A 26992-nucleotide genomic window follows, 5' to 3' on the forward strand; every position below is an offset into this window, starting at 1 on the left:
GCGAAAATGTCTTAAATGTATCTGCATTCTTTCTACACACACACATGCACACACTGTTTCTCAAATGCAACCATTGTAACTGTATGTGAGCATAGAAGCTCTAATGGTCACTCTGAAATCATAAATGTTACCAGTAGTCCTTTAAAAAATGATGTAATTTTTTAAAAACAGCTTTTGAGAGCTGAAATCTTTATTCCAAGTTTCAATCTGCAGTGGTTCTTATGCTATAAACCTGAAAAAGTGCAGTGCACAAAGGAAGTGCTGATACAACAGTAACTCTAGCTATGATCATGATAATAATATGCAAGTTTGTAAAAACAAACCACAGGTGTGGCCCCCATCAGATACTCCAAAAATTAAAGAGCCTTTAAAAGCTTTGCAAATGTTTCACTGTTTTTATCTATTAGATGAAATAAAATGTTCTGATATTTCTAACTGAAACTTTTGATGTAAAACATCAAAAACTCCTTTGGTGCCTTCAGCTGAAGCACTTAAGGACTAGATCAATGATGGTAGTTTAAATGATTGAGGCAGATTTCAGCTTTTAGCTGTTATCAGAAAGACTAGATAGTGGTCAAAATGTAAGAAAATTGGATCATGGTGTATTTCTCTGTACATGTTTCTTAAAGGGTAGGGTGTGTGGATCACCTCTTTCTTTTTTGGAACGTATTTTCAGTGTTTAAGGCTTTAAAACACAGTATATAGGTGTCACTAAGGTCCCTAGATGTCTTATTTCAAAGGGTGCCAAATGTCTAACGGAGATTTCTCAATATTCCTATGGGACTTAGTGGCAGAAAGCTGGTTCCAACATACCTCCACCACCACCACCCCGGGAATGTGTAACATGTGGAAAACATACGGCTGGAATGGAAAATCCAAGAAGATTTCACTGGAAAGCTATGATAAAAGGATGCTATCAGCTTCTGTGCCCTGATATTTCCTGCAAAATCCATGTGGATGTTTAATTGCATAGGCCTTTGTGGCTTCAGTATAGGGGCTTGAGTATACTATGATAACGTATATTTCATTTCATTTGTCAGACTTCTCTGCTTTTTTATTGTATATAAAAAAGAACATTAGTGCTTCCCAATACAGTTGCATCAATTGTATGAGAGATTGATTTTCCATTTCCCTTTTCTAGAGTGGCTATATGGCTGAATGACCCATATATTTTGCAGTATAGAACAGTAAAAGGCTATACAGTTACAGTGTGCATTGGGGGGGAAAGCTCAACTACTATGCTTCTTATTTAACAAAAATTATGGCAGATGATGTTTCTCTAATATTTATCCTTATAATTATTTTGTGTGGACATTCAACAGCTTCCTTGTTTTCTTAGTGTCTTACTCTAAATAGATGTCCTTTAAAGTATACTAAAGATGGTCAGCTACTTCAATATTTCTGAAAGTCTCATCTGTCTTTTAAAGGTATAAATGTGTAACAGATGCCTAAGTGAATCCTAGAGTGAATGTAGTGTGGTCATAGTACCATCATTACACCATTCCCCATGTAGGTTGTTCATATGGTACACACCTGTGTCAATTTAGATGAACACTCAAGGATAGTACAGTGTGGAAGACTTAATAAAGTGCAGGTTCATTTCATATTATCTCATTGGGATCACTGAAATGATCACCTCACTTTTGAAGACAATGTGTTGTCTTCAGTTTCTCTTTACATTTGCATTAATTCTAATACCTGCTTTAGCCATTTTACTAGAAGAAAACCATCTAAAAATACTGAAACCAAGCACATTTTACTGATTAGGAAATTGGTACTCATGTGCAGTAAAACACTGAACATTCTTCCCTTTCTCTGGATACCAACCACCATGAATTGAGAATACTAGAGAGCTGAAAATGTGTTGTCTATGAAGATTTTCATTGGATTTATTTTTTAAAAAAATTGGAGTGAACCTTAGTGTGTTTAGTTGAAGCCTATCATTATAATCATTTGTAAAGATGATGATAATGATGATGAAGAAGAAGAAGAAGTATTATCCTTCACCCACAGGTCCCAGGGTGGGTTGCAACAGTTTTAAAATACATATATTTATGTCAGGTGTCAAAGGCCAGGATCAAGAAGTGCATCTTCAGCATTCACCAGAAACGCTACAGTGAAGTTTTCAAACGCACCTTTGTAGGAAAGGAATTCCGCAATGTAGGAGCTGCCACAGAGAATGCCAACTCCCAGCCACCCCCAAACTTCTGAAGGTAGCAAAAAGGCCCCCCTCGGCTGATCTCAATACCTGAAGGGTCTGTAGGGAAGGAGGCGGTCTTTCCACTGTTTGGGACCTAAGTGGTTTAAGGAGTTAAACACTGATGTGAGTACCTTCAATTTGAGCCCAGAAATGAACATTACCCATTGTGGAGTGATAATTGGGATAACTACAGTATAAAGCCATGACAACAATATGTGAGTTGTGCAGCTGATTCTAAATGGAACACCTAATGACCTCTTTAGCTACACTTTCTTATATTCCATATGTAAGATGACTGATGATAGAGAGTGAAATGAAAAACATTTGGCTTAAAGGAAATCTGGCTAAGATTTGGGGTGATGCTGATTGGCAGGAAGAGGAATTGATAGAACTATCTAATTAAATAAACCTGAGAGCACTTTCTCAGCTGAGGTGCTTGCTTGAATCATGAATATGATTTTCAGAGTTCTTCCCTTTCTCTTTTTTGGACAAAGGGGCTATGTTATCTTTGTGCTAAGCAGAACATGTTTCAGCTTCATTATTTTGCACATTCATCCTCAATTTTTATGCTTTTTGTAGTAGTAGTATTTATTTATTTATATCCCACCCTTCCTCCCAGCAAGTACCCAGGGCGGCAAACAGAAACGCTAAAAACACTTTAAAACCTCATAAAAACAGACCTTAAAATACATTAGAACAAAACGTTAAAAACATTTTTTAAAAATGTTTGTTTATATCCTGTTCTTCAGTAATAGTTCTCAGAATGGCATAAGACATAATAAAACAAGAGGACCACAAGGACCTCTTGTGGATCAGGAATTGATTAAATAGCAGGAAGCAGAGAGTAGGAATAAATGAACAGTTCTTGCAACTAGGGATCGGGGAGAATATCCACTAAACTGGATTTAGTACCAGATTACAAATGAATTCGACAGCTATCTTTTTGGACTAGCACTAATTTCTTGCTGCAGGCTGCGGCTGTAATCAGCATGGATCCCCCCCCCAATTTCACGTAATCATCTTTGTAATTTCATCTAAGTTGATGCATGCATAACAGTGTGTTGGTGTGATAAATAGGAAAAAATTAACTACGTGGACCACCGTGATCATTTATAGGCATTTATGTTAAAAATTAGACCTTTTTTTTCTCAACCCCCCCAAAAATTAAAAAACCACTAGCGGATCAAATTGGCAAGTGCCTAAGCAAGCAGGAACAGAAAAAGGGTGGATCAGGATGGAACGATGGACTATTGGAATACAAGCGGGTCTGAACTAGGCAGCAAACCCCATCCCTACTCCCAATGGAGAGCTGTAGAAAGTGGAGTCTGCCAAGGATCAGTACTGGGACCTGTGCTTTTTAACTTGTTCATAAATGATCTAGAGTTAAGGGTGAGCAATGAGGTTGCTAAGGTTGATGATGGTACTGAATTGTTCAGAGTAGTTAAAATAAAAAGGGGTTGCAAAAAGCTCCAAAAGGACCTCTGCAAACTTAGTGAATCGACAGTAAAATGGCAAATGCATTTCAAGGTAAACAAGTATAAAATTGTGCATATTGGAGCAAACAATCTTGATTTCACATATATGCTCATGGGATCTGAACTGGTAGTGACTGACCAGAAACAAAACCATGGCAGCTTATGAAAAAGGCAAATTCCATGCTAGGGATTATTATAAGTGTTGAAAATAAAACTGATGATATCATAATGAAGTTATATAAATGTATGGTGCAGTTGCATTTGGATTAATGTATACAGTTCTCGCCTCATCTCAAAAAGAATATTGTAGAGATGGAAAAGGTTTCAGAAAAGGGCAACCAAAATGATCAAGGGGATGGAACGACTCCCCTATGAGAGAGGTTGCAATATTTGGAGCTGTTTGGTTTAGAGAAAAGGTGAGTAAGAGGTGACATGATAGATGATGGAGAATTTTTATTTTCTTCTGTGGGATCTTTGCTGGGGGTCCTTTAAGTTATCAATAACACAGGCTTAAAGCAAAAAGGTAGGCCTTTATTTCTACAAACATATGCAGGGTCAGCACCCCAGAAAGTCTGGAGAAAACTGCACTGAGGCACTGTGTGCAGGCTCTTTTATATAGTACAGTTACAGCATGTGACAGTGATTAACCAATCCCCTAAGTTCTTCTCCATGTAACGTAATAGTTCTTCTCTCTTGCAATATTTCCAACCAATAAGATAACTTAAAAGGAATTCATGTATATTCATAGTTTTACAGATACCTCCCATCTCATTGTCTTTGTTGTCTTCCCAGATTGATGTCAATGTGATATTACCCCTATTCTACTGTTATAGTTACTAATGATCTTTTACCGTTTTGAAACCAATATGTACCATACATTCCATTTTATCATGGTTCCTGATCAGTCAAGCTGGTCAGGAACATCTCTAGGACGTTACAACATGTTCCTTTGACTGATACCATGAGGGAAGGCCAAGTTTGGGTTCTCTTTAGAGTGACTGGAAGTTCTATGTGAAATTCCACTTGTACCTTGCTATAGAGAAAGATTAATTTTTAAATCACCATATTATAGCTGAATGCCACACAATATAAAAAATGATTAGGGAACACAGTAAAGAAAAGGGGTAATTCTGAGTCACCACTCTCCATCAAACACAGAGGGTTGGGAAAGGCAGCCCACTTCAGAACACCTCTCACCTCGAAAACACACTTAATTACATTTATGAAGTACAATTATACACATCATGCCATTGTAAAAAATTAGTATCAAGCTCTCCTTGATTCCACTATGAAGACTTCCCTTAGCTGAGGCCATTGCTCTGCAGCATACGAGACCCAGAAACCACTTTCCCAAGATCAAATAGTAAAAAGTATATTAATCAAAAGATTGTACGCATTTTGCTTAAGACAATACCAAATTAATGATCTGCGGTCATGCATTAGCCTATTTTGGCACAGAAAAGAGCTCAGGAATATGCAACAAGGTGAGCTTGACCTTTTCCTGCTTTCCCTACACACAGGCCTGCTTTTAATGCCTGTTGTGTGTGAATATAGGGAAAGAAATACATTTTTTCTTCATCATGTTCAAGAGCCCAAATTGCTTGGGGCCAGGATGCTTGGGGGATCCTCCATAAAATTATGTGTGGCAAGGAGAAAGTAGATAAAGAAAAGCTTTTCTCCCTTTCTCATAACACTAGAATTTGTGGACATACACTAGAATTTGTGGACATCCAATGAAACAATGTTGGAAGATTCAGGACAGATAAAAGAAAGTACCTCTTCACACAACACATAGTCAAACTATGGAATTCACTCACACAAGAGGCAGTGATAGCCACAAACTTGAATGGATTTTAAAAAGGATTAAGCAGATTCATGGAGGAAAAGGCTATCAATGGTTACTAGCCATGATGGCCATGCTCTGTCTCCATAGGTGGAGGCAATATGCTTCCAAATACCAGTTGCTGGAAGTTGCAGGAGGGCAGATTGCTATTTGCCCTCAGGTCCTGCTTGTGGGGTTTCCCATGGGCAACCGGTTGGCCACTGTGAGAACAGGATGCTGGACTAGATGGGCCATTGGCCTAATCTACCAAGCTCTTCTTACGTTCTTAAAATCTGTAAAATTCAAATAATTTCTAAAAGCAGTAGCAAAGAGCATACAGCTACTTCAAAACAAAACACAAAAATCTAACAGTGTGACTACTGGTCTGGAGTGTTTGCACCTTATGTTGGGTCAGCAGGACTGCCCAACAGACTCCCTAGCTGAGCTGACGGAGGTGGTCTTGGGTGTACTGTTGAGATCCCCCAGACTGTTGGTTCTTGGGGATGTCAACATCCATGCCGAGGCCACCTTATCCGGGGTGGCTTAGGATTTCATGGTCTCCATGACAACCATGGGACTGTCCCAATATGCCATTGGCCCAACACATGTAGCAGGGCATACTCTAGATTTGGTTTTTGCATCTGGACATGGAGTTGGTGATCTGAATGTGGGGGGCCTTACATCAGTCCCTCTGTCATGGACAGATCACTGCTTGCTGAAGTTTAGACTTACAGCAGCTTTTCCCCTCTGCAAGGGTGAGGGACCTATTAAGTTGGTCCTCCCCCAGAGACTAATGGATCCGGATGGTTTCCAAAGGGCTCTGGGGTGTTTTCCGGCTGATAGGGCTGGCGCTCCTGTCGAAACCCTGGTTGAACTGTGGAATACAGAAATGACCCGGGCGGTTGACATGATTGCTCCTGAGCACCCTTTCCTGTGTAAAGCTTGTATGGCTCCATGGTATACTCCAGAGCTGAGAGCGATGAAACAATATAGGAGATGGCTTGAGTCCAGATGGAGGCGAACTCCTAGTGGATGCAATTATACACTGGTGCCTATGGTAAGCTGTATTTAGGGGCAATGAGGGCAGCAAAAAAAACAATATTTTGCTGCCACTATCAAATCATCAATCTGCCGCCCAGCGGAGCTCTTCAGAATTGTCCGGGGGCTATTACACTCTGGCCCCAGGGACATAGTAGATCCATCTGAGGCTTGCTGTAATGAATTTGCTAGGCACTTCCAGGATAAAATCTTTAGCATCCGCCAGGACTTAGACTCCAGTGTTATAGCAGGTGAATCAAGCGAGGTATCCAGAGCACAGCCTTGTCCCGACTTCTTGGATGAGTTTCAGTTGGTGCAGCTTGAGGACGTTGACAAGGTGCTTGGACAGGTTCGTGCAACCACTTCTGTGCTGGATCCTTGCTCTTCTTGGCTAATAAAAGCTAGCAGGGATTGAACAGCCGGCTGGGCCAGGGAAGTGATTAATGCCTCTCTGCGAGAGGGGGTGGTCCCTGGCTGCCTGAAAGAGGCAGTAGTGAGACCACTCCTGAAGACGCCCTCCCTGGACCCAGACAATCTTAATAACTATAGGTCGGTAGCAAATGTTCCATTCCTGGGCAAGGTCCTGGAACGAGTGGTTGTAGGCCAGCTCCAGACACTGTTGGATGAGACCGATTATCTGGATCCATTTCAGTCGGGTTTCAGGCCTGGTTTTGGCATGGAAACAGCCTTGGTCGCCCTCTATGATGACCTTTGTTGGGAGAGAGACAGGGGGAGTGTGACTGTTGATTCTCCTTGATCTCTCAGCAGCTTTCGATACCATCGACCATGGTATCCTTCTGGGGAGACTAGCTGAGTTGGGAGTGGGAGGTACTGCATTGCAGTGGTTCTGCTCCTACTTGGCAGATTGCCTCCAGAAGGTGGTGCTTGGGGAACATTACTCAGCACCCTGGACTCTCCAGTATGGGGTTCCGCAGGGGTCAGTTCTGTCCCCCATGCTGTTCAACATCTACATGAAACCGTTGGGTTCGGTCATCCGGAGCTTTGCAGTGCTGATGACACACAGCTCTATTTCTCCTTTTCATCTTCTTCAGGTGAGGCTGTCAATGTGCTGAACTGGTGCCTGGCTGCGACAATGGACTGGATGAGGGCTAATAAACTGAGGCTCAATCCAGACAAGACTGAGATGGTGTTGAGATGCATCTCTGAGATGCTGAGATGGTGGTTCTTCTGACCAGATGGTGGATGTCCAACCTGTCCTGGATGGGGTTGCACTCCCCTTGAAGGAGCAGGTTCATAGCTTGGGGGTTCTCCTAGAACCATCTCTGTCACTTGAGGCTCAGGTAGCCTCGGTGGCACGGCGTGCCTTCTACCAACTTCGGTTGGTGTCCCAACTACATCCCTATCTGGACAGGGATAACCTGGCTTCAGTTGCCCATGCTCTGGTAACCTCCAGATTAGATTACTGCAATGCACTCTACGTGGGGCTGCCTTTGAAGATGGTTCGGAAACTGCAGCTTGTGCAAAATGCAGCGGCCAGATTGGTAACAGGGACCAGACGGTCCGAACATATAAAACCGATTCTGGCCCGCTTGCATTGGCTGCCTGTATGTTTCCGAGCTCGATTCAAGGTGCTGGTTTGTAAGCAGTGTACAAATCAAAACATCTTCAAACAGCAACTGCAAAAATCAATCAATAAAATACAATTAATTGAATAAAACATCCTCTTTAGTATCAACATAATATAAACATTGGATATAAAATTAAGTACAAGAAATACAAGGAAAAAATCGTTATATACATAATAGACTAAACAGAGTATTTCCCTAAGGTTCAAGGGAAAAAACAATTTAATACAAGCTTATTGTTAAACATAATAGATTAAATGAATCAGCTCATTTCTTAATCCCAGTTTAATTCACTAATAGGCAAAAATCCTTGTGGTTTAAGAATGTACCTATAGCCAACAGATATTTCTATCAAACTTTTAAAAGCAGGGAAATTGGGCAGCTATAGTGAATGCACTAGGGGAGCAGGAGACCTGATCTGCTCTGAGATATTGTACTGCCCTACACATTTGTAAAAATGCAAACACAATTTGGGTTGGTCTTTCACAGTCCAATCCACTTCCTGTGTAGCTTGGAAGAATTTGGTAATGTACCTCTGAGCATATGGTGAGTGCATATTGCCACTGCATCATCCAAGGACCCATTTCTTGTCTGTGTTCTCAACTGGGTGTGGAGGGGATGGCCATTAGGGAACCTTGAGGAGAAATTCAGACCATTTGTATCCAAACAACATGAACTATCAGTGCACAAGGGATTCCTCCCGTGGGGAAATAGAGTTGTCATTCCTACTGTGTTGAGATATCGGGTGTTGGAGGCCCTACATGTCGGACACCCTGCTATAGTGCGAATGAAGGCTGTGGGGCGCAGCTATGTGTGGTGGCCCAAGATGGACAGCGAGATTGAAAAATGCATCAAGAAATGTGAGAAGTGTCAGCTTTCAAGACCAGCTCCACCACATGCCCCATTGCACCTATGGGAATCGACAAAAATGCCATGGTCACAGCTTCATATCGATTTTGCAGGCCCCTTCCAGGAACAGACCTTCTTGATTGTTGTTGATCCACTCTCCAAATTGTTAGAAGTGGTTCCTGTATCATCAGTGACATCCTGTGTTGTTATCAAGACCTTACACAGGCTTTTCACAACACATGGTTTGCCCAACACCATTGTCTCAGACAATGGAGCCCAGTTCATATCTGCGGAATTCCACACTTTCCTGGATAATGGACTAATTCGGCATGTCCTTCAGCCCCTTTTCATCCAGCAACCAACAGACAGGCTGAGAGGATGGTCAGAACAACAAAGGATGCATTGAAACGGATTGTAGAAGGTGACTGGGACTGATGCCTTGTAAGTTTTCTCCTGACACAACACATCACACCTTGTGCCACAACTGGAAGGAGCCCAGCTGAGCTATTAATAAACAGATGACTAACGACTCTGCTTGATCAGTTGCATCATGACTTGACCGAGGACCGACCAAGGGAGTCTGTTGCAGTTCAAGAACCTGCACAGGTGTTCACCTCAGGTGACCCTGTGTATGTCAGGAACTACAGTGCTGGTGAAATGTGGATTCCTGCCACTGTGACCCAAGCCACGGGCCCATACAGGGCTCGAACACCAGACGGCCATGTGTTACATCGACATGTGGACCAGATGAGAGGACGAAGCCCTGGTCCATCAGTTCTCTCTGAGGGTAGTGGAAATACTCAAGTAGGAAAAGAAAATGAGCCGATGGCTGCTCCTCACATCCTAAGAACAGCATACTCATATGTACATACCATGAAAATCACCATGACAACTACTCAATCACCATGACAACTACTACAGCCAAATAATACACATACATATTCTAAGTATGACATTCATACCAAACTCCCTTGTCTCTCACTCAAGGGGGCAGAAACTATGCCCACCAGGCTCCCACCCTGGGGGGTATAGAAACCACTTTTTCCAACATAATAGGTAATGACACTTCCCTCATCTCTCAACTGAGGAACAAAAACCATTCAAGTCTCAAATATTCTCCCTAAAGAAGGACAGGCTTTCAATCACAACAGCTTGTTGGTTTGCCTTCTCTCTCCAGCACTTGCAGCAATGATTTTTCTTGGTGGGCAATGGATTCCAGACCCCAACACGACTCCAAGTGCGAGGCTAAGTGCGCACTTAGCCTCGCACTTTGTGCAACGCCGAGATTTTTAAAAGCATGTCGATTTTTTATTTCACTAATAGTATTTGTTTTGTTCCAAACACAGCAAAACGTGCACAAACTTCTCAGTGCCAAAGTGTTAGCCTGCCATCTTAATCACAGACAGCACAGTACTTTCGTAGCTAGCAATTATTATTGTGTCCTATGCGCTGTCAGACAACAACCAGTTTCAACAGCTAAATTCCTTTGGATAAAAAGCAATAGGTTAAATTGCTTTGGATGGGGGAAACAAGTGGAAAAGTAGCATACACACAAATTAAAATATACTAAAATGATCATGTCTCAGCTGAGGATTCCTCATTAGAGGATACCGAGAGGTCCTGGCATTTAATTGCACCAAACTCTGGATCGGACTCTGGGGATGAGGAGGCAGGAACCTTATATGAGGCTGCTGAGAGGCCATCCACACTGTAGGGAAGTTTGGCCTTTGACATCAAGGCCAAACTAGTCCTGATCCCACGGGAGAGATGGTGCCTGAAATGCCAGACAGAAACCTGCTCTATCATGAGAAATCCCAACTGCAGGAAAAGACTCCTGAAGAGTCAAAATCTCCTCAGAGTACATACCTTCTTCAGGAGATCTCTGGATGAAGACAGCTGATATGAGACAGCTGGTTGCAGGGTGTAGTTCCAGCAGCTCTTGCTAAAAAGCCCCAGTACCAGGCTAGAGGAGCTGCTGAAACAATGTCTTCATACCAGCACTGTGCTTTGACCTCAATCTGACCTACTGACCACTTTGAGTGCCCTGGACCTGTCTCTCTGCTAAGCCCTTGTTCGCCCTTGTCCACTTGAACGCAACCCTGGACTGCCTTGACCTTGCCTCTCACTTGACTCTATGTTTCATACTCTGGTTACTTGGGACTGTGATCTCAGACTGGCCCAAGATGCTACTTCTGCCTCTGCCCATATTGTTCTTGCTGCTTGCAGGTACCCTGATTGCTCAGGAACATACTAAGAGCACATACCTTGGAGACACTGCATTCTTCTACCTTTCTATTTTATCTATGGCCTTCTTAAGGTTTTGAATCCATAAGAAGGTCCTTTAGACTAAGTCAAATCATTAGTCAATCTAGTCCTGAATTTTCTACTCACCGGAGCTCCAGGGAGACATATTTTCCACCCTACTGCATAAGACCCTTTTAACTGTAGATGCTAGGGATTGAACTTGGGACCTTCTGCATGGAAAGCATGTACTGTACCACTGAGCTACAGCTTCTCCCCAAGACCTCTTAAAATCATATCACTAGACCAACATGCTTCTCATTTCGACATTACTGTCAGAGCAGATTAGTCTTCATAAATTTGATTATGATAATTTACAGACATATATTTCAATATTTTCTCTAGATTAGGAAACTGATTGGATAACCTCTACAGATAAAGAGTCTGCTTCTTGTCTCACGAATTTATAATCCTAACCAAAATTTATTTTTCTTTTAGCATAAAGCGACATCAAGAACGGAGAGCTATTTTAACTCCAATTTTAACAGATTTTACAGTGCGAATAACTGCAGCTCCTGCCATCATTTTCACAAAAGTAATTTCACCAGAGAATTTACAGACAGAGGTTAGTATTGTATTTGAGATTTACTCATAGGCCTTTCATATCTTTCACCTACATTTCTGAACACAAACCTTTGTGATAGTTAGAATGCTACATTAAGGGTTTTTTTTAAAAAAAAAAAAACCACAAACCCAGTATTAGTTATCAAAATGTTTTTTTTCAAAAGGCTCTGTCTTCTGTAAATCTTTGTATACTTCAGACATAGTGATTATTACATGTATGATAAGAAAAGCAATAGAAGGTGAGTGGGTGCATGTTAGTCTGTGTTTTTATATGACTGTATTTATAAACCAGCTTCAAGGGCAGCCCCACATAGAGTTCATTACAGTAGTCCAATTAGATGTTACAGTGCATGGATCACTGTGTCAAAGATCTCCCTGTCCAGGACCTGCCATAGCTGGCAAACCAGTCATAACTGGTAAAAAGCAGTCTTTGCTGCAGAGGCCACAAGCCTCCAGTGATAATGATCACTGTAGGAGCACCCCAGATTAGACATTCTTCATAGGGAATACTGCCTCCTCAGTTCCTGGACTCAGGAACTACCTACTCACAGGACCGCCATGTTGTTATGGAGACTGCAACAGAGACAGGATGAATATGCCTATCTTTGTGTTTGAAGACTGGCCAGTAAGACAGTGCAGATTTTATTTTGAAAGAAAGAGCCAAGAATCTGGAGTTAGTCCAGTATACTTCTCCAAATGGGAGAGGTTGTTCAAGGTCAAGTGGAGGAAATGAGTGGAAGTGGAGGAAATTCCATGGAAAAAGGTGACAGTTAAGAGCAGAAGAGCTAGAAGACACCCTGCACCAGTGGAACTATGGAATCGCTTTCAGGCACTTGAGGATGAGACTAGAGGACAGCCTGGAGAGGAAACCCTGTGTGACAGTGAGCGAGAGGCTAAAGCTCAGTCAAGCAGGGGCAATGAAACCACACTCCACAACATGAAGAAGAGGAGTAGTAGTGGGAGACTCCCTACTGCATGGGAGTATGCCAAGAAGACCCATGGACTCGCCAGGTATGCTACCTCCCTGGAACATGGCCCTGCGAGAAATTCCTGACTTGTGTTGGAGATAACTTTTTCCTATAGAAAATGGAGGAAGGAACAGGAAGGAGGAAGGATCAGCTATCTTTGACTTACTTCTAACCATTAGAGATGACTTCGTGGCTGAAATGGAAGTTGCAGGAACTCTGGGGGAACGTGACCACGCTATACAAGTTCTTGATTTTAAAGGAAGCAAAAGCTGAGAGTAACCATATACGTACCCTGGACTTCAGGAAAGCTGATTTTAATAAACTCAGAACGATGGTAAGTAAGGTTCTATGGCATGTGACCCTAATGAGAAAAGAAGTCCAAGATGGTGGGAGTTTCTAAAAAGGGAAATTCTAAAAACACAATAGCAAACAATTCCAACAAGGAAAAGGGGGGGAGACAGCAGAAGAAGCCAATGTGGCTTCACAAAAAGTTTAGCAATGACCTGAAAACAAAAAAGGACACATATAGGAAGTGGAAGGAAGGCCAGGCCACAAAGTAAGAGTACAGGGGGATAGCATGGAATGACAGGGTTGGTGTCAGGAAAGCTAAAGCTGAGAATGAGCTGAGGTTAGCGAGGGATGCTAAAAGCAAGAAAAAAACTTTCTTCAGGTACATCCATAATAAAAGACAGAAAAGAAATGGTGGTACAACTTCTCAATGAGGATGGCAAAATGATAAAAGATTTAATTATTTATTTATTTGATTTATATGCCGCCCTTCCTCCCGGCAAGGTGACAAAGAAAAGGCAGAAGTGCCCAATTCTTGATTTGGCTCAGTCTTCCCCCAAAAGAGGGCAACCTTTGAAACATGAAATTGAAGGGGCAGGATTGCAGCTTGAGACTGATAGACAAATGGTCAAGGAATACCTAAATACTTTAAACAAGTTCAAATCTGCAGGGCCCAATGAACTGCTTCCTAGAGTATTGAAGGAACTGGCTGAAGAATTCTGAGAACCACTATCTATTATCTTTGCAAAATTGTGGAGGATGGATGAAGTGCCAGATGCCTGGAGAAGGGCTAATGTTGTCCCTATCTTCAAAAGGGGCATCGAGTCCAACCCTGTGATCAGTGCAGGAATCCAAGCATACCCATCAGATGGCTATCCAGCTGCCTTTTGAATGCCTCCAGTGTTGGGGGGCCCACCGCTTCCCTACGTAATGGGTTCCATTTTCATACCACTCTTAACAGGAAGTTTTTCCTGATGTTCAGCTGAAATCTGACTTCCTGTAACTGGAGCCCACTATTTCATGTCCTGCACTCTGGGATGATTGAGAAGAGATTCTGGTCCTCTGTGTGACAACCTTTCAAATACTATAATATTTGTGCTATAATATCTCCCTTCAGTTCTCTCTTCTCAAGGCTAAACATGCCCAGTTCTTTCAGTCTCTCCTTATAAGGCTGTGTTTCTAGTCCCCTGATCATCCTTGATGCCTTCCTCTGCATCTGTTCCAGTTTGTCTGCATGCTTCTTAAAGTGTAGTGTTCAGAACATTCAAGATGAGGCCTAACCAGTGCCAAATAGAGGGGAACTTGTACTTCATGCAATGTGAAAACTACAGTTCTGTTAATGCAGCCTAAAACAGCATTTGCTTTTTTTTGCAGCCACATTGCACTGTTGGCTCATATTCGGCTTGTGGTCAGCAACAATTCCAAGATCCTTCTCACATGTAGTATTGTTGAGCCAAGTATCCCCCATCTTGTAACTGTGCATTTCCTGCTTGTTTCCCTTTGGTTCAGAGTAGGTCCTTATTGACTTGATACAACACCCTCTTGGCTCTTAGCCCAGTTGGAACAGGAACCCATCCTTGCTACCTGAGATTCATTTCACTAGGAATGCCAAGGATTAAATCTGGGGTTATAGGGAGATTGTATGTTCAAAGCATGTTATGTATTACTGAGCTGTGGCCCATCCTCACAGTGCTGACTACTACTGCAAATGTGCTGGAAATTAAATCTAAAGGAAGATGTTAGATGAGCTAGGGAATTGGTGAGTTGTAGAGAAAGCATTCTGTAAAAAGTAACAGATGATTTTATTGTTGCTCTTGTTCAAGAATGTCAATGTTTTGGCTATTCTTACTCTTTTTGAATCTATTCCCTTGATGAAATTCAGTGCGGAAGGGAGAGGTCTACTATAGATTACCAAGAAATACACATGCACATGGTATGAGCATCTGCTTAGTAAGCAAACGTGCTTATTTTCTGCTTTCCACCTCGGAACTAATTTACCAAAAATAGTCAAAAGCCTTAGCTGTGTATGTAACAACAGTCATAAATAGTGGCCATGTAACTATAATTCTGCCAACATGTCAATAGTAGTTTACAGGCAGCTACAAATCAATTAAGTCAGTTATCTGTGGGTTGCAATGCACAATTTCATTATAAGCCAAGATGAGTTTGTGCTCTACTATGTGTATCTGTCTGTGAAAACAAGAAAAGGAGAATGGTACTCTCCTGCCAAGAATATGGATAAAGGCTCTGACAGCCCATAATTTGATGCAAGAAAGAAACAGGACCTCACACATGAAACAAACAAAATGTATTTTAATCATCAAATATCCTGTTGGCAGTATAGTGGTATTCTGTCCCACTACTCCTCCACCTGATTTCCTTTTACAGATGGTGCACAGTACTTTTTCTGCCTGAAGAGATAAGAAAATGTTAATAGTCCCAATTTGGAGAGTATAAATAGTCTATATTGTGTTTGGTTAGAAAAGAAAATTACATAATTGCTTGGAAACAGCTGGTATCCATTGACTATGTTTTACAAACTTGTTTTTCACAGGAAATTTTAGTATGTGGCCATTCTTTGGAAGTGAATATGACAACAAGCCTGGACTTCTTCCTCAGTGTGGCTCAAGTACAACTCCTACAGCAATTAATAGAGGCTAATATGGTTGGATTGGAATCATCCAATAAATCTGCAGAGGTAAATACTTTCTTTCAGAGTTACCGTGGTTCATATTATGCTATTTTAAATGTATTCTTATCAGCATGTTTTGGCTGGGAATATATGTTAGACGATATTGCCGCTGCAGAAAATGGCATCTCTGTGTTGGTATTTTCCCAATAATATGCAGGGACATAACCCTGCGGCATCCCTGCGATATGTATTTCCTTGGTCTTGGTATGTTTTCCAGAGTATTTGAGGAGAGGAAGCAGTGCTCCTTTTCAAGATTTTCTTCTCTTGTTCCAATTATTGGCAGCAAAAAACCTGCCAAAATTGCACTGATACATTTGCCGGCATTCAAAGAACAGAATCCCTCTATTAAAATGTAGTATGTTGGGTACTTGACCACTGGGGCTCAGATAGTCTGGCACATGTGTCCAGTCCTTGAAGTCATTAGTTGCAACCCCAGTCTCTAAACACCATTCTTGGATGTTCCATTTCTTTATCATACACATATCTTGGTCTTCTTTTAGGATCCTTAGAACAGTTTGTGTGGTGTTCCAAGTGGTTTTCCATTTAGATACTTGGTCAGGTCCAAACCCCCATAGCTTCAAGAATGCCACAGTGTTCACTGACATTCCAAGAAAAACCAGCCTCTATGCTATGGAATTTATTAAGGATTATGGGCATAATCTTTGCCTACACAATGAAGTTGGTTCAATTTGCCATGTATTGGTCCAGATATCAATTACTGAAACGGCAGGAAATTGCTTATGGGAAGCTTTGTAAACGTTAACAGAAATGGGTAATTGTGATGCCCACTTTGCCACAACTGCCATGCAAGGGAGGCCAGTCATGCAAGTGTTGTTCTAATCCCTTCCACCACCTTCCTCTATCTGTGCCCTGTAATGGATCCCAGCACTACAATTCACTTATCTGCCTGGGTGAGGGAGCCTCAGCTAATACCTACTCATCTCCGTGAAGTTTCCAGTCCTCATACCTGCTCTTAGGTACAAGTAAATAGCACAAAAGGCTTGATAGCTTAGGCACATGAGAGAAAAGCAACCCCTAAAGTCAAGTCAAAAAGAGATTTGATTAAGAATAGGACTAAGGGTATTAGCTAACCTATGGAAGTCTATTATAAATAGTCCTAAATACTCAAGGAGGGTCACTCAATATAAATTCAAAATATAGTATTCCTTGCATGGGCAAACATTAGGACAAAGGAATATGTGCATTATTTTCCATATTTATGATGATTGCATCTAGGTATCCTTGATTGACAGGATGTCTGACACAATAAACGGGCTGAGTTCCTTGTAGGCAGGAAGGCACTCTTAAAGACCTTTTGTAAGCCAAGACATGGCCCAATCTGCTCCTGATAGACAGGATATATCAAATCATTGCTCAGATTTTGAAGTCAACAGTGGCTTGAGCTTCATTACTTGGTTTCTGGGAAAGAATAGTGACTAGAGAGGTTGTATCTTTTGAAGAGACTTACCATGGCAGGGCAGGTCTGTGTCATAGCAGTGTTTTTATTATTGTTGAAATGCTGAATACATTTCATAATTGTTGAAATGTTAAATACAAGACATACAGTATTGCTTTTTCTTGGATGCTTTGCAGCTTTTGAGGCCTGTTTTGGAAGTGAGCTTTCACAGTATACTATGGGAATATTTACAATAAATAAACTTACAAGGCAGTGTTTCCTATCTTGGTGGAATGGATAAAATCATAAAGTTGAATGTGTGCCCAGAATTTTAATTTAGAGATGGTGCTGCTCAGAAATTCTGCCGTTTGACCGTAGAGCAGGCAAACTGACAATGAAAATCACTTTCAAAAATACATAGCATTTTATCATGTCCAGAGAATGCCTCTCTCTGTTTAGTTCATTCACTTCTTAACTGGCATAGATTTTTTAAGTGAAACACTTATATTTTGATATTCAGTTATAAAAACCTTGGGCATAATGCACTGGGGGGTTCTCCTGCACAAGGCGTTAGAGGAGGATTTATGCAGCCTTCCTGATTCTGGATTATAAAGTCACATAGCAAGGTAGGCTTTAATGGTCAATGAGTGTTTCATTAAGCTAGTCATTCCTGGAAATAAATAAATAAATAGAAAAATGAAATTATGTCAGGTACTCTTAGTGGATAGATAGAAACTAATAATCAATGTCCACAGCTTACACTCTTGACTGGAATGTCAGGTGGCTCACAGTTCTGATGCTGGGGTAGCTGTATCCAAAGGGCAAAATGGGTCCAAATGGCAACCAACAGCAGGCCACTTGCTCCCCCAGCAGCCCCAGTCCCCTCCTTAACATCAGGATGTGAGCACACTCTCCCTCTTCCCTTTTCATACATTGTAATAACTCACTCTGCCTGTCTTCTTGTTGGTATCTACATTGGTAGTGGCCTTCCTCCACCCCGCCCCCACATAACTCTCCAGAAGGAGAGAGAGACAACAGCTTTTCCTCAGACAATTTCTCATAGAAAAATAGTGTTCAGACAGGGCAACAGGACCACCAATCCTTCTTCCTTGAGATTAACTAGCCAATCAGGACATAGTTAACTACTGCAATTTGCATAATATGGTTCATTCCAGACCGACATCTACAATCCATCCATTGTAAACACTTCAAAATATTCACCCCAGTTTTACTCTGGTTGTTGCCCACTGCAGTTCAGCACCGAGAGAGAGGAGTTTAGTCAACACAACACTACAGAGACTGAATGCGAAGCAGCAGAAAGAGTGTTCCAGTCTGGCTTCAGGCATGGCCATGGCACTGAAACTGCCTTGGTCGCCCTGGTTAATGTCATCTGTTGGGAGGGGGGGAATATGATCCTGCTCATTCTCCTGTCGGGAATGCTTTGATTTGGATCCTGAATTGAGCAGGGGCTTGGACTTGATGGCCTTATAGGCCCCTTCCAACTCTACTATTCTATGATTTCTCAGCAGCTTGTTGATAATAATAATAAAATTTTATTTATGAGTCGCCTATCTGGCCAAATTAACGGTCACTCTAGGCGACGTACACTGACACAATAAAATACAATATAAAACCAGAAAACCACATTCAATAATTAAACTAAACAGCATTAAAAGCTAACCCATCCCAGAAATCCCATAGGCCTGTCTGAACAGCCAGGTCTTCAAGGCCCGGCGGAAACCCATCAGGGAGGGGGCATGACGAAGATCGAAAGGAAGGGAATTCCAGAGGGCGGGGGCCACAGGATCCTTCTGGAGCATCTTAAGGAGGTGAGGTTTGGGGGCACTGAACTTCAGTAGCTCCACTCATACTTCCAAAGCAGCTTCCAAAAAGTAGTTATGGGATGCTACTGTTCAGCATCATGGGAATTATCCTGTGGTGTTGTGCAGTATTCCATCTTGTCCCCCATGCTATGTAACATCTTCATGAAGCCACTGGGAGCTGTCATCAGGAGATTTGGAGTGAGGTGCCATCAATATGCAGATGACACCCAACACTACCTCTTTATTCCACCTTAATCAGGAGAGGCAGTTGAGGTGTTGAACTGGGGCTTGGAGGCAGTGATGGACTGGATGTGGGCCAATTAATTGAGGCTGAATCCTGAAAAGACAGAGGTGTTACGTGCCCAGAGTTCTCATGTCCAGGAGGTGGGAAGATGGCCTGTTCTGGATAAGGTTGCTCTTTTCTTGAAGGAGCAGGTCTGCAGCCTGGGGATACTCCTTAATCCAACACTGTCACTGGAGGTTCAGGTGGCCTCAGTAGCTAGGAGTGCCTTTTTCCAGCTCCAGCTGGTTCACCAGCTTCAGCCCCTTTTGGACAAAGAAGACTTGGCCACAGTGCCCCATGCTCAGGCAACTTCCAGACTGGATTGTTGCAGTGTGCTGTACATGGGGCTGCCCTTGAAGACAACTTGGAAAGTTCAGCTAGTCCAAAATGCAGCCAGATTACTGGTGGGGGTTCCTTTTAGAACTCATATAACCCCTGTTTTAAAACAGCTGCATTGATTGTCAGTTCATTTCTGGGCCCAGTTAAGGTGCTCACATTAGTGTTTAAAGCCCTAAATGACTTTGGTCCCAAATATCTGAAAGACCTCCTCCTTCCCTACAGACCCTCTCAGATGTTGAGATCAGTAGAAGGGGCCCTGTTGGTGTTTTTGCCACCCTTGGAAGCTTGGGGGGAGGGCATTCTCTGTGGCAGTCCCTAAGCTGTGGAACTCCCTCCCTACTGAGGTGCATCTGGCAACTTCATTGTACAAGTTTTGTCCTTCCCAGAGCGCGAATCACAGGATGGAGGCGAGGCTGGAATTAATTGTTGCTTTATTAGAGTAACAGTTACATCAAAAGCAGTGCACTTCATAGACCTGTCTATGCTAACTCACTAATGTCTCTACCTGAGCTACCTAGGCATGCTCTGCAGCGTGTGGAGTAAGTTGACTCAGCACCCCAATTGGGGGTGCCACCTTAAATAGGAAAGGTCTTTGCTCGTAATCTCTGACTCTTTCAAAGTATCATCTTCTGACTGTCCCACTTTTCGCATCGTCTCGTGTGGGATGAGAGGGGACGATCCTCTGGCTGTACATCTGACAGCACAGGCTCGCTAGGTGCTGACTTGACCTCAGGGGGTGGGGAGCCGGTTGGCGGGGAAACGTTTGAAGTGCCAGGTGGGGAATCCCGGGGGGGTGGAGTTGGCGCACGCGCGAGGTCGCTTCCCAACAGCTCCGTTGGAGCACTTGTAGACGGAGTGGGATCCGCATCAATGGGAGGGCTGTCTGTGGGAGCTTGCGGGCTGTTGGCATCTTTCCCTCCCTCAGTGCCCTTGAAAGTCTCATCCTCCTCTGACACCTCTCCCTGGTCCACCTGGTGAAGCTGGGGCTCAACAAGTTTCGGCGAATGCTGAAGACACGCCTCTTTACCCTTTTTAGAACCCGCTCTATATTTTTTGTTGCTGTGTATGTTTTTTTAACTGTTTCAATTATTTTAAAATTGTTGTAACCTGCCCTGGGACTTCTGGTGAAGGGCAGATAATAACAATAACAATAATGAAGAAGAAGAGGAGGAGGAAGAGGAGGAGAAGGAGAGTTGGAAGGGGCCTATAAGGTCATCAAGTCCAATATATTGTACCCCATCACAAGAAAGTGCTCCCTCACCCCTTAGGCTCTCTAAGCCTTTGGCACACTGGTTTTAGGACCCACTCTATACTTTTCTACTCCTCCAAGCCCCTACTCTTGCTGTTTCTTCCCCTTCCCACTTTTTAACCACTCTATTTCTTCACCCTTCCAGCCCCTAGCCCTGCTCTTTCTCCCCACCGCTACTTCAACTCTGTGTATGTCTGCCTGTGTATACCAAGTGTGCCTCTGTATGCCTCTGTGCCCTGCCTGCCCCTAGCTCCACCTGTGGCTAACTGTCTTCCTTTTTGCCCCCACAGCCAGAGTGGGCAGCTTCTGTCACTTTTTTGATAGATTTGTACCTAGAACATTGCTTTGGGTTGTATTCAGTTTACTCAGGGTGAGCCCACTGAAATTAATGAAACTAAATTAATCTTATCTATTAAGTTCAATGGGCCTTCTCTGGGTAAGACTAGCATTGCATACCACCCTTTGTTTCCTCTCAAATCCTCAAGAGTTAAACTTGAAGATTCAAACTTCTCTAGCATAGGAAGCAGAATTGCACTTGTCCAGCACATCTAACAGGGCTGACTTCTGAGCACATACACAGAAACCTCCAGTGGTGTAGCGATGGGGAAACATGCAACTCTGGTACTTTTTTGATAGCAAGAGTGATGATGTCACCTGCCAAAGTGGTATTTGCTAGTGTTATAAACTTGGGGGATTGAGGGACAGGTCTGGTTTGGCACAGGATCCCTTTGTTAGGATGGCTAGACATCAGACAGTCTCCCAGTAAAACTTCATGGCTACTCAGAGAGGTGAACCCAGGTCTCCCCAGAAAAGGTTTCGTATGCTATGCACTACTGCATACTTTGGACTGCCCTTGGGAGGCAGGGGGAGTATCCGTGAGAGAATGTCATGATCACCTCCTGAACGTCAAAATTTTCCAACTCACCACTGCAAACCAACCTCTGATAAAATTATTCTGTTACAAGAGAAAACTACAGTGGCTGTGTTCCAGGAACAAACACAATGTTGTGTTTTTTGGAGTCTTCCCAGCAGTGCCCCTTTAAATAGCTTCCATGCCTAACTAACCTGAAACTGCTTTTTAAAATTTAGTATCAGCATACAGACTGTGTAACTGCTCCAGTCTTTAGGAGTATTGATAATTTCTTTTAGCTTTCTCTGAGAGTTGTTATGAATTATTTTATGGCAGAGGGCTTTTGTTTTCCCTTTACTCCCCCTCACAGCCATGTTTTTCTTCTGTGAGGAATGAATAGCCAGAAGAAGAAGAAATAAAGAGCCAAAAAAATGTCCCCCTTGCTATATGTTTTCCAGCTCCCATTAGAAGCTCTTTCACGTTTCTTTCACCAGTAAAGGAAGGCCATCTTCTGTTATCTAAGCTGCAAACACCTCCTCCAGCAGACAGCCCTTTGAAGCATCTGCAAACTAAAAGTTCAAAGAAAAACAACAAAAATACTCAAGAGTTTAGGCTGATTTATGATCAAGGTTTCTGAAGCTAAATATGTATAGTTTGACTAAGAAATGACAAATGGAAAAGAAGAGCCATAAATCTGCAAATATTTGCTGGATGTAAACACCAGGGAAAAAGAGGGGAAATGTTAGTATTTCACAAGAGATCATTATTAGAAATCAAATTCTGACATTCAAAATAGAATTATTTGCAGGAGGGATTATTTGGAGGGGAGAGCTCAGGAAGCCTTTTGTCTGTGTTAATGCATTATGCTATATTATGTTCATGCTAAGCTGTTTAAATTAAACTGAATGTAGCACTAGAAACAAAATAATGCATAGTATTGTGATAGGCCTTATCAATCCCTGTTCTCAGGGATACCAAAAGGATTTCTGGGCCCAGTGTACTGTATGTCAGTTATCCCCTCCATCCCCCCATCTCCCGCAGTGTTGGTAAAAACTGCTTATTATGTAGTTACAGAAATGCATCTTTAGATGTATTTCTACCCAATTATTTTCTATACTCCATTCCTTTATTTTTGATTACTAGAAAAACAGTTGTTTTTCTTTATGATCCTCTACCCAGGGAGGCTGCAGTTACATTTAAATTTGGATGTGTGTGCATTTGTGTGTATATTATACAAAAATGTGTGTATGTCCATAGACAGCCTTTAACTTCCTAACTACAGCACCACCACATCTCATCTCATTGCAACAATCTACCTCTTCAAAAATAATAATCTACTTCTTCAAAAATGCTGCAAAGTTCACCTTTTTTGTTGTTAATAAAGCAAAGATGTGGTGTTGCTGTTTCAGATTTAGGAGAAAGGGGGGGACTCATAGCTAGGTTCCATGTGTTCAATTTTAAAGTTGCAATCCTATACTTGCTTACCTGGGAGTATGCCCCATTGAACCTAATGGAGCTTATTTATTGGGAGACATGAACCTATTGGTCGTGCCACCTTGTAGTTTGAAGGGTGGCAGGATCATTCACACATTGGTATTCCCAATCTCTATGTATGGATGTGAAAGTTGGACAATGAAAAAAGTGGACAAGAGAAAAATCAACTCATTTGAAATGTGTTGGAGGAGAGTTTTGCGGATACCATGGACTGCAAAAAATCAAGTAATTGGGTGTTAGATCAAATTAAACCAGAACTATCACTAGAAGCTGAAATGAATGAAACTGAGGTTATCATCCTTCGTACACATCATGAGAAGACATGACTCACTAGAAAAGACAGTAATGCTGGGAAAAACAGAAGGGAGTAGAAAAAGAGGAAAGCCAAAAAAGAGATGGATTAATTCCATAAAGGAAGCCACAGACCTGAATTTACAAGATCTGAACAGGGTGGTTTACAAGAGATGCTACTGGAGGTCTCTGATTCATAGGGTCGCCATAAGTCATAATTGACTTGAAGGTACATAACACACACACACAGTGCATGAGAGGGCCTTCTCTATCATGGCTCCCAGATAGTGGAATGACCTCCCTTCTGAGGTGCATCTTTTGCCATCACAATATGCTGTTCAGTCATTGGTCAAGATGCACCTCTACCCAGACTGTTGTTTGAGTGAATGTCTTCTGTCCGCCTGCATTGCTGTGCACTGTTGTTCTGTGCTGCTGTTCTGTTATTTTGTCATTGTTTTGTGCTTTTTAAAAATGTTTTTAAGGTAATTTGTATTTATTTTTAATTATGATATTTTTGTTACCCGCCTTCAGACCATTTCATAAAGGGTGGGTTATAAGTACAAATAATAAATAAATAGGATTGTGCTGTAATGTAGCTACCCAAACATGTTGCTTTCTCACACAAGGCAGGCAGTCTCTTTCTCCCTTGAGTATTTTTCCTTGATTTTCAAACTTTTTTTTAAAGCACCAAACTCACTTGCAATGGTGCAAAGTTCTCCCAATGCAGCCTCCCAGTCAGTGCTTGCAGCAGTTTCTGAAACACCCATCGTGGGATGTGACAACTAAGGATGGGATTCGCTCTTTGGTTCCCGTCCGTGTTTTGGTATTTGCAACTGGCTTGTGCTGCCGGATCTGCGACATTCCCCCCCATTTTTTTTTTTGCTATTTCCATTCTGCTTGTAATAGCTAACGAAATTGCTAATGCTGTAGGTGACCAATGGTCTCTTGGGTTTTCTATTAAAATTTAAATTAGGCAGATCATCGCTTGTCAATTCTGCCTCTTGCCTCAGATTACTGCGGTGCTGACCAAAGATGTTAATCTCAAGTTCTCAGGTTTATTATAAATTGCAGAGCCGTAGGCCAACACAATGTTAAAAGGGCACAGCAATTTTTACTATAGTTACTATACAGTTTAAAACATAATATCAGTTATAAAACACCTATTTCATTTAGCACTCTAGAACATAATTAACTCGTAATTTCCTAGCTGCTATCACAAACAAAGATACCTTGTGGGTCACCTCTGGATTTAAATCAGACATTAGGAAGAGTATTTTGTCATTTTCCGTAAACAACCCGTGATCATCAAACCACTTTTTAAAAAATCTAGTTCTCGGGGTCTGGTATATTGGGCAATGTAGTAATATATGAGGAAGATTCTCTGTTTGGGCTCCACAGACGCATTTTCTTAGATCCTTCGGGATGCCAGCAATCTATCTATCAGCGTTAGGCAAAGATAGAAAGCGTATTGCTGTAAATGCATGTCTGAAGTTAATTGGAAAAGGTTGCGTAAGGTATGGGGCGCAGTGATGGTCAGTTTTAAACCTCCCATACCTTGGGGCTACTCTAGAATTATTTAAAGTTAAATTGTCTAGATATTCGCAGTGTTGAAAAATGGCTTCACGTAGTTTTTTGTTTGTTGATAGGGAGATATAATCCTGTGTAGTAAGATGGTAACTATGCAATATTTCATTTAATTTACTATCCCATAGATTAGAAGCAAATGGATGTTCAAGGCAGAGATTTAATATTTCCTTGCCCTGGAGTGTATTGACTGATCTCCTGAACTTCAAAAGAGTCAGGTGGATATGCACACTCAGTGGGGGGAGGCCAGTTTCGGCTCGTATCATAGCTGCTGAGGTTCCTGGGGGAAGGGACAATAGACGTCTAAGAAAATTATTTTGTATTATCTCTAAGGACAAAGAAATTTCCTTATCCCAGCCCCAGACAGAAGCACCGTACAGGACCTGAGGTATTACTTTAGTTTGAAATTTTTTTAAAGCTGGTGAAATCAAATTGCCACCAGCCGTACGGTAAAACTTCAGGATTGCTCCCACTGTTTTTGCCGCTGTTAATTTTGTAATTTGCAAGTGCTTTTTCCAAGAAAGAGTGTCCGAGAAACATATTCCCAAGTATTTATACTCACGGCATTGTTCCAACTGGTGGCCAGCTAGTGACCATCGATGCCCTTCATACCTTTTCCCAAAGACTAAGACTTTCGTTTTCCCATAATTTATCTTTAACCCTTCATTTATGCAGAGGACCTGAAGTCTCCTCAGCAACCTTTTTAGACCAATGGGCACCAATGAAAGAAGGGCCATATCGTCAGCATAACAGAGGATAGACACCTTCTTATGTCCTATAGAAGGTGGAAAGTATTGAGGACCAGATAGGTCAGAGATGATGTTGTTTAGAAACAAATTGAAAAGCAAGGGAGCTAAAAGGCAGCCTTGTTTGACACCCCTCTCTACCGCTATCGGATTTGTTAATTCCCCATTTTGGCTTTCTCTTACCAGGGCATTTGTATTAGTGTATAAAGCCCTCATAAGATGTAACAAATGGCGGTCTATATTCAGATTGTATAATTTAGACCAGAGAGCATTCCTATCCACTGAGTCAAAGGCTGCGGCCAGATCAACAAATGCGACATACAGGTGTCTTGTAGGGCCGATCATATTTTGTTTTACCAAAAAAGAAAGAGTTAGGCAGTGGTCAATCGGAGAGCAGCCTTTTCTAAAACCTACCTGTTCAGGGTGGATAAGCTGATATGTATCTACCCATTGTTCTAACTTTTGGAGGAGATATTTGCTATAAAGTTTAGAAGCTATATTTAGTAAGCTTATTGGGCGGTAGTTAGAGGGGTCAGAGGGGTCACTTTTTTTGTATATTGGGACGATGATGTTACGTTTCCACCCTTCAGGTACAATACCTGAGTCATTAATTCTGGAAAATAGGCGGGCCAAAAGGGGGGCCCACCAATCTGGGAATTGCTTAAAAATTTCAGGGGGGAGAAAATCTTCGCCCGGAGATTTATCATTTTTCAGGGATTGAATGAGTGATCTCACTTCATCAACAGTGACTGGAGGCCAAACTGGCACATTTAAGATATCATAGTCCGGTAAATTACCTTGTGAGACTATTACTGAGGAATAGAGCCTATGAAAATGGGTATACCAAGTTGCGGACGAGATTCGTTTCACGTTTAGAGATTTAAACAAATTCATCCCAGAGTTAACTATATTCCAAAATTGGCGCTCTTGTCTTTCGGAAACCACACTGGCTAGCCGCTGCCAACGGAGTTCTGCAAAATCAGCTTTTTTTTGTCTTAAAAGATTTCTGTAGGAAGCCTTCATTAGTTTCAGAAGGCTGTGAGATTGTTCAGATGGATGGTTAAGGATCGAACGAAGGAAGGACTTAATCTTTCTTTTTGCTATTCTGCATTCTTGGTCAAACCAAGAATGTGGAGGGTGTATCCTAGAATTGC

At 42.0% G+C, this 26992-nt stretch overlaps 1 protein-coding gene across 11 annotated transcripts in view; it reads left to right on the top strand.

Moving 5' to 3' along the window:
* VPS13B (vacuolar protein sorting 13 homolog B) overlaps positions 1–26992 on the top strand; it is a 590935-nt gene that overhangs the window by 365276 nt on the left and 198667 nt on the right. For all 11 annotated transcript variants that reach the window (XM_061603977.1, XM_061603888.1, XM_061603895.1 and 8 more), the window contains 2 exons: positions 11710–11836; positions 15646–15789. In XM_061603977.1, the coding sequence (XP_061459961.1) occupies positions 11710–11836; positions 15646–15789 (271 nt within the window). The remainder of the gene's footprint in view (positions 1–11709; positions 11837–15645; positions 15790–26992) is intronic.

Source organism: Rhineura floridana, chromosome 1 (genome assembly GCF_030035675.1).
Source record: "Rhineura floridana isolate rRhiFlo1 chromosome 1, rRhiFlo1.hap2, whole genome shotgun sequence".
Taxonomy (NCBI): domain Eukaryota; kingdom Metazoa; phylum Chordata; class Lepidosauria; order Squamata; family Rhineuridae; genus Rhineura; species Rhineura floridana.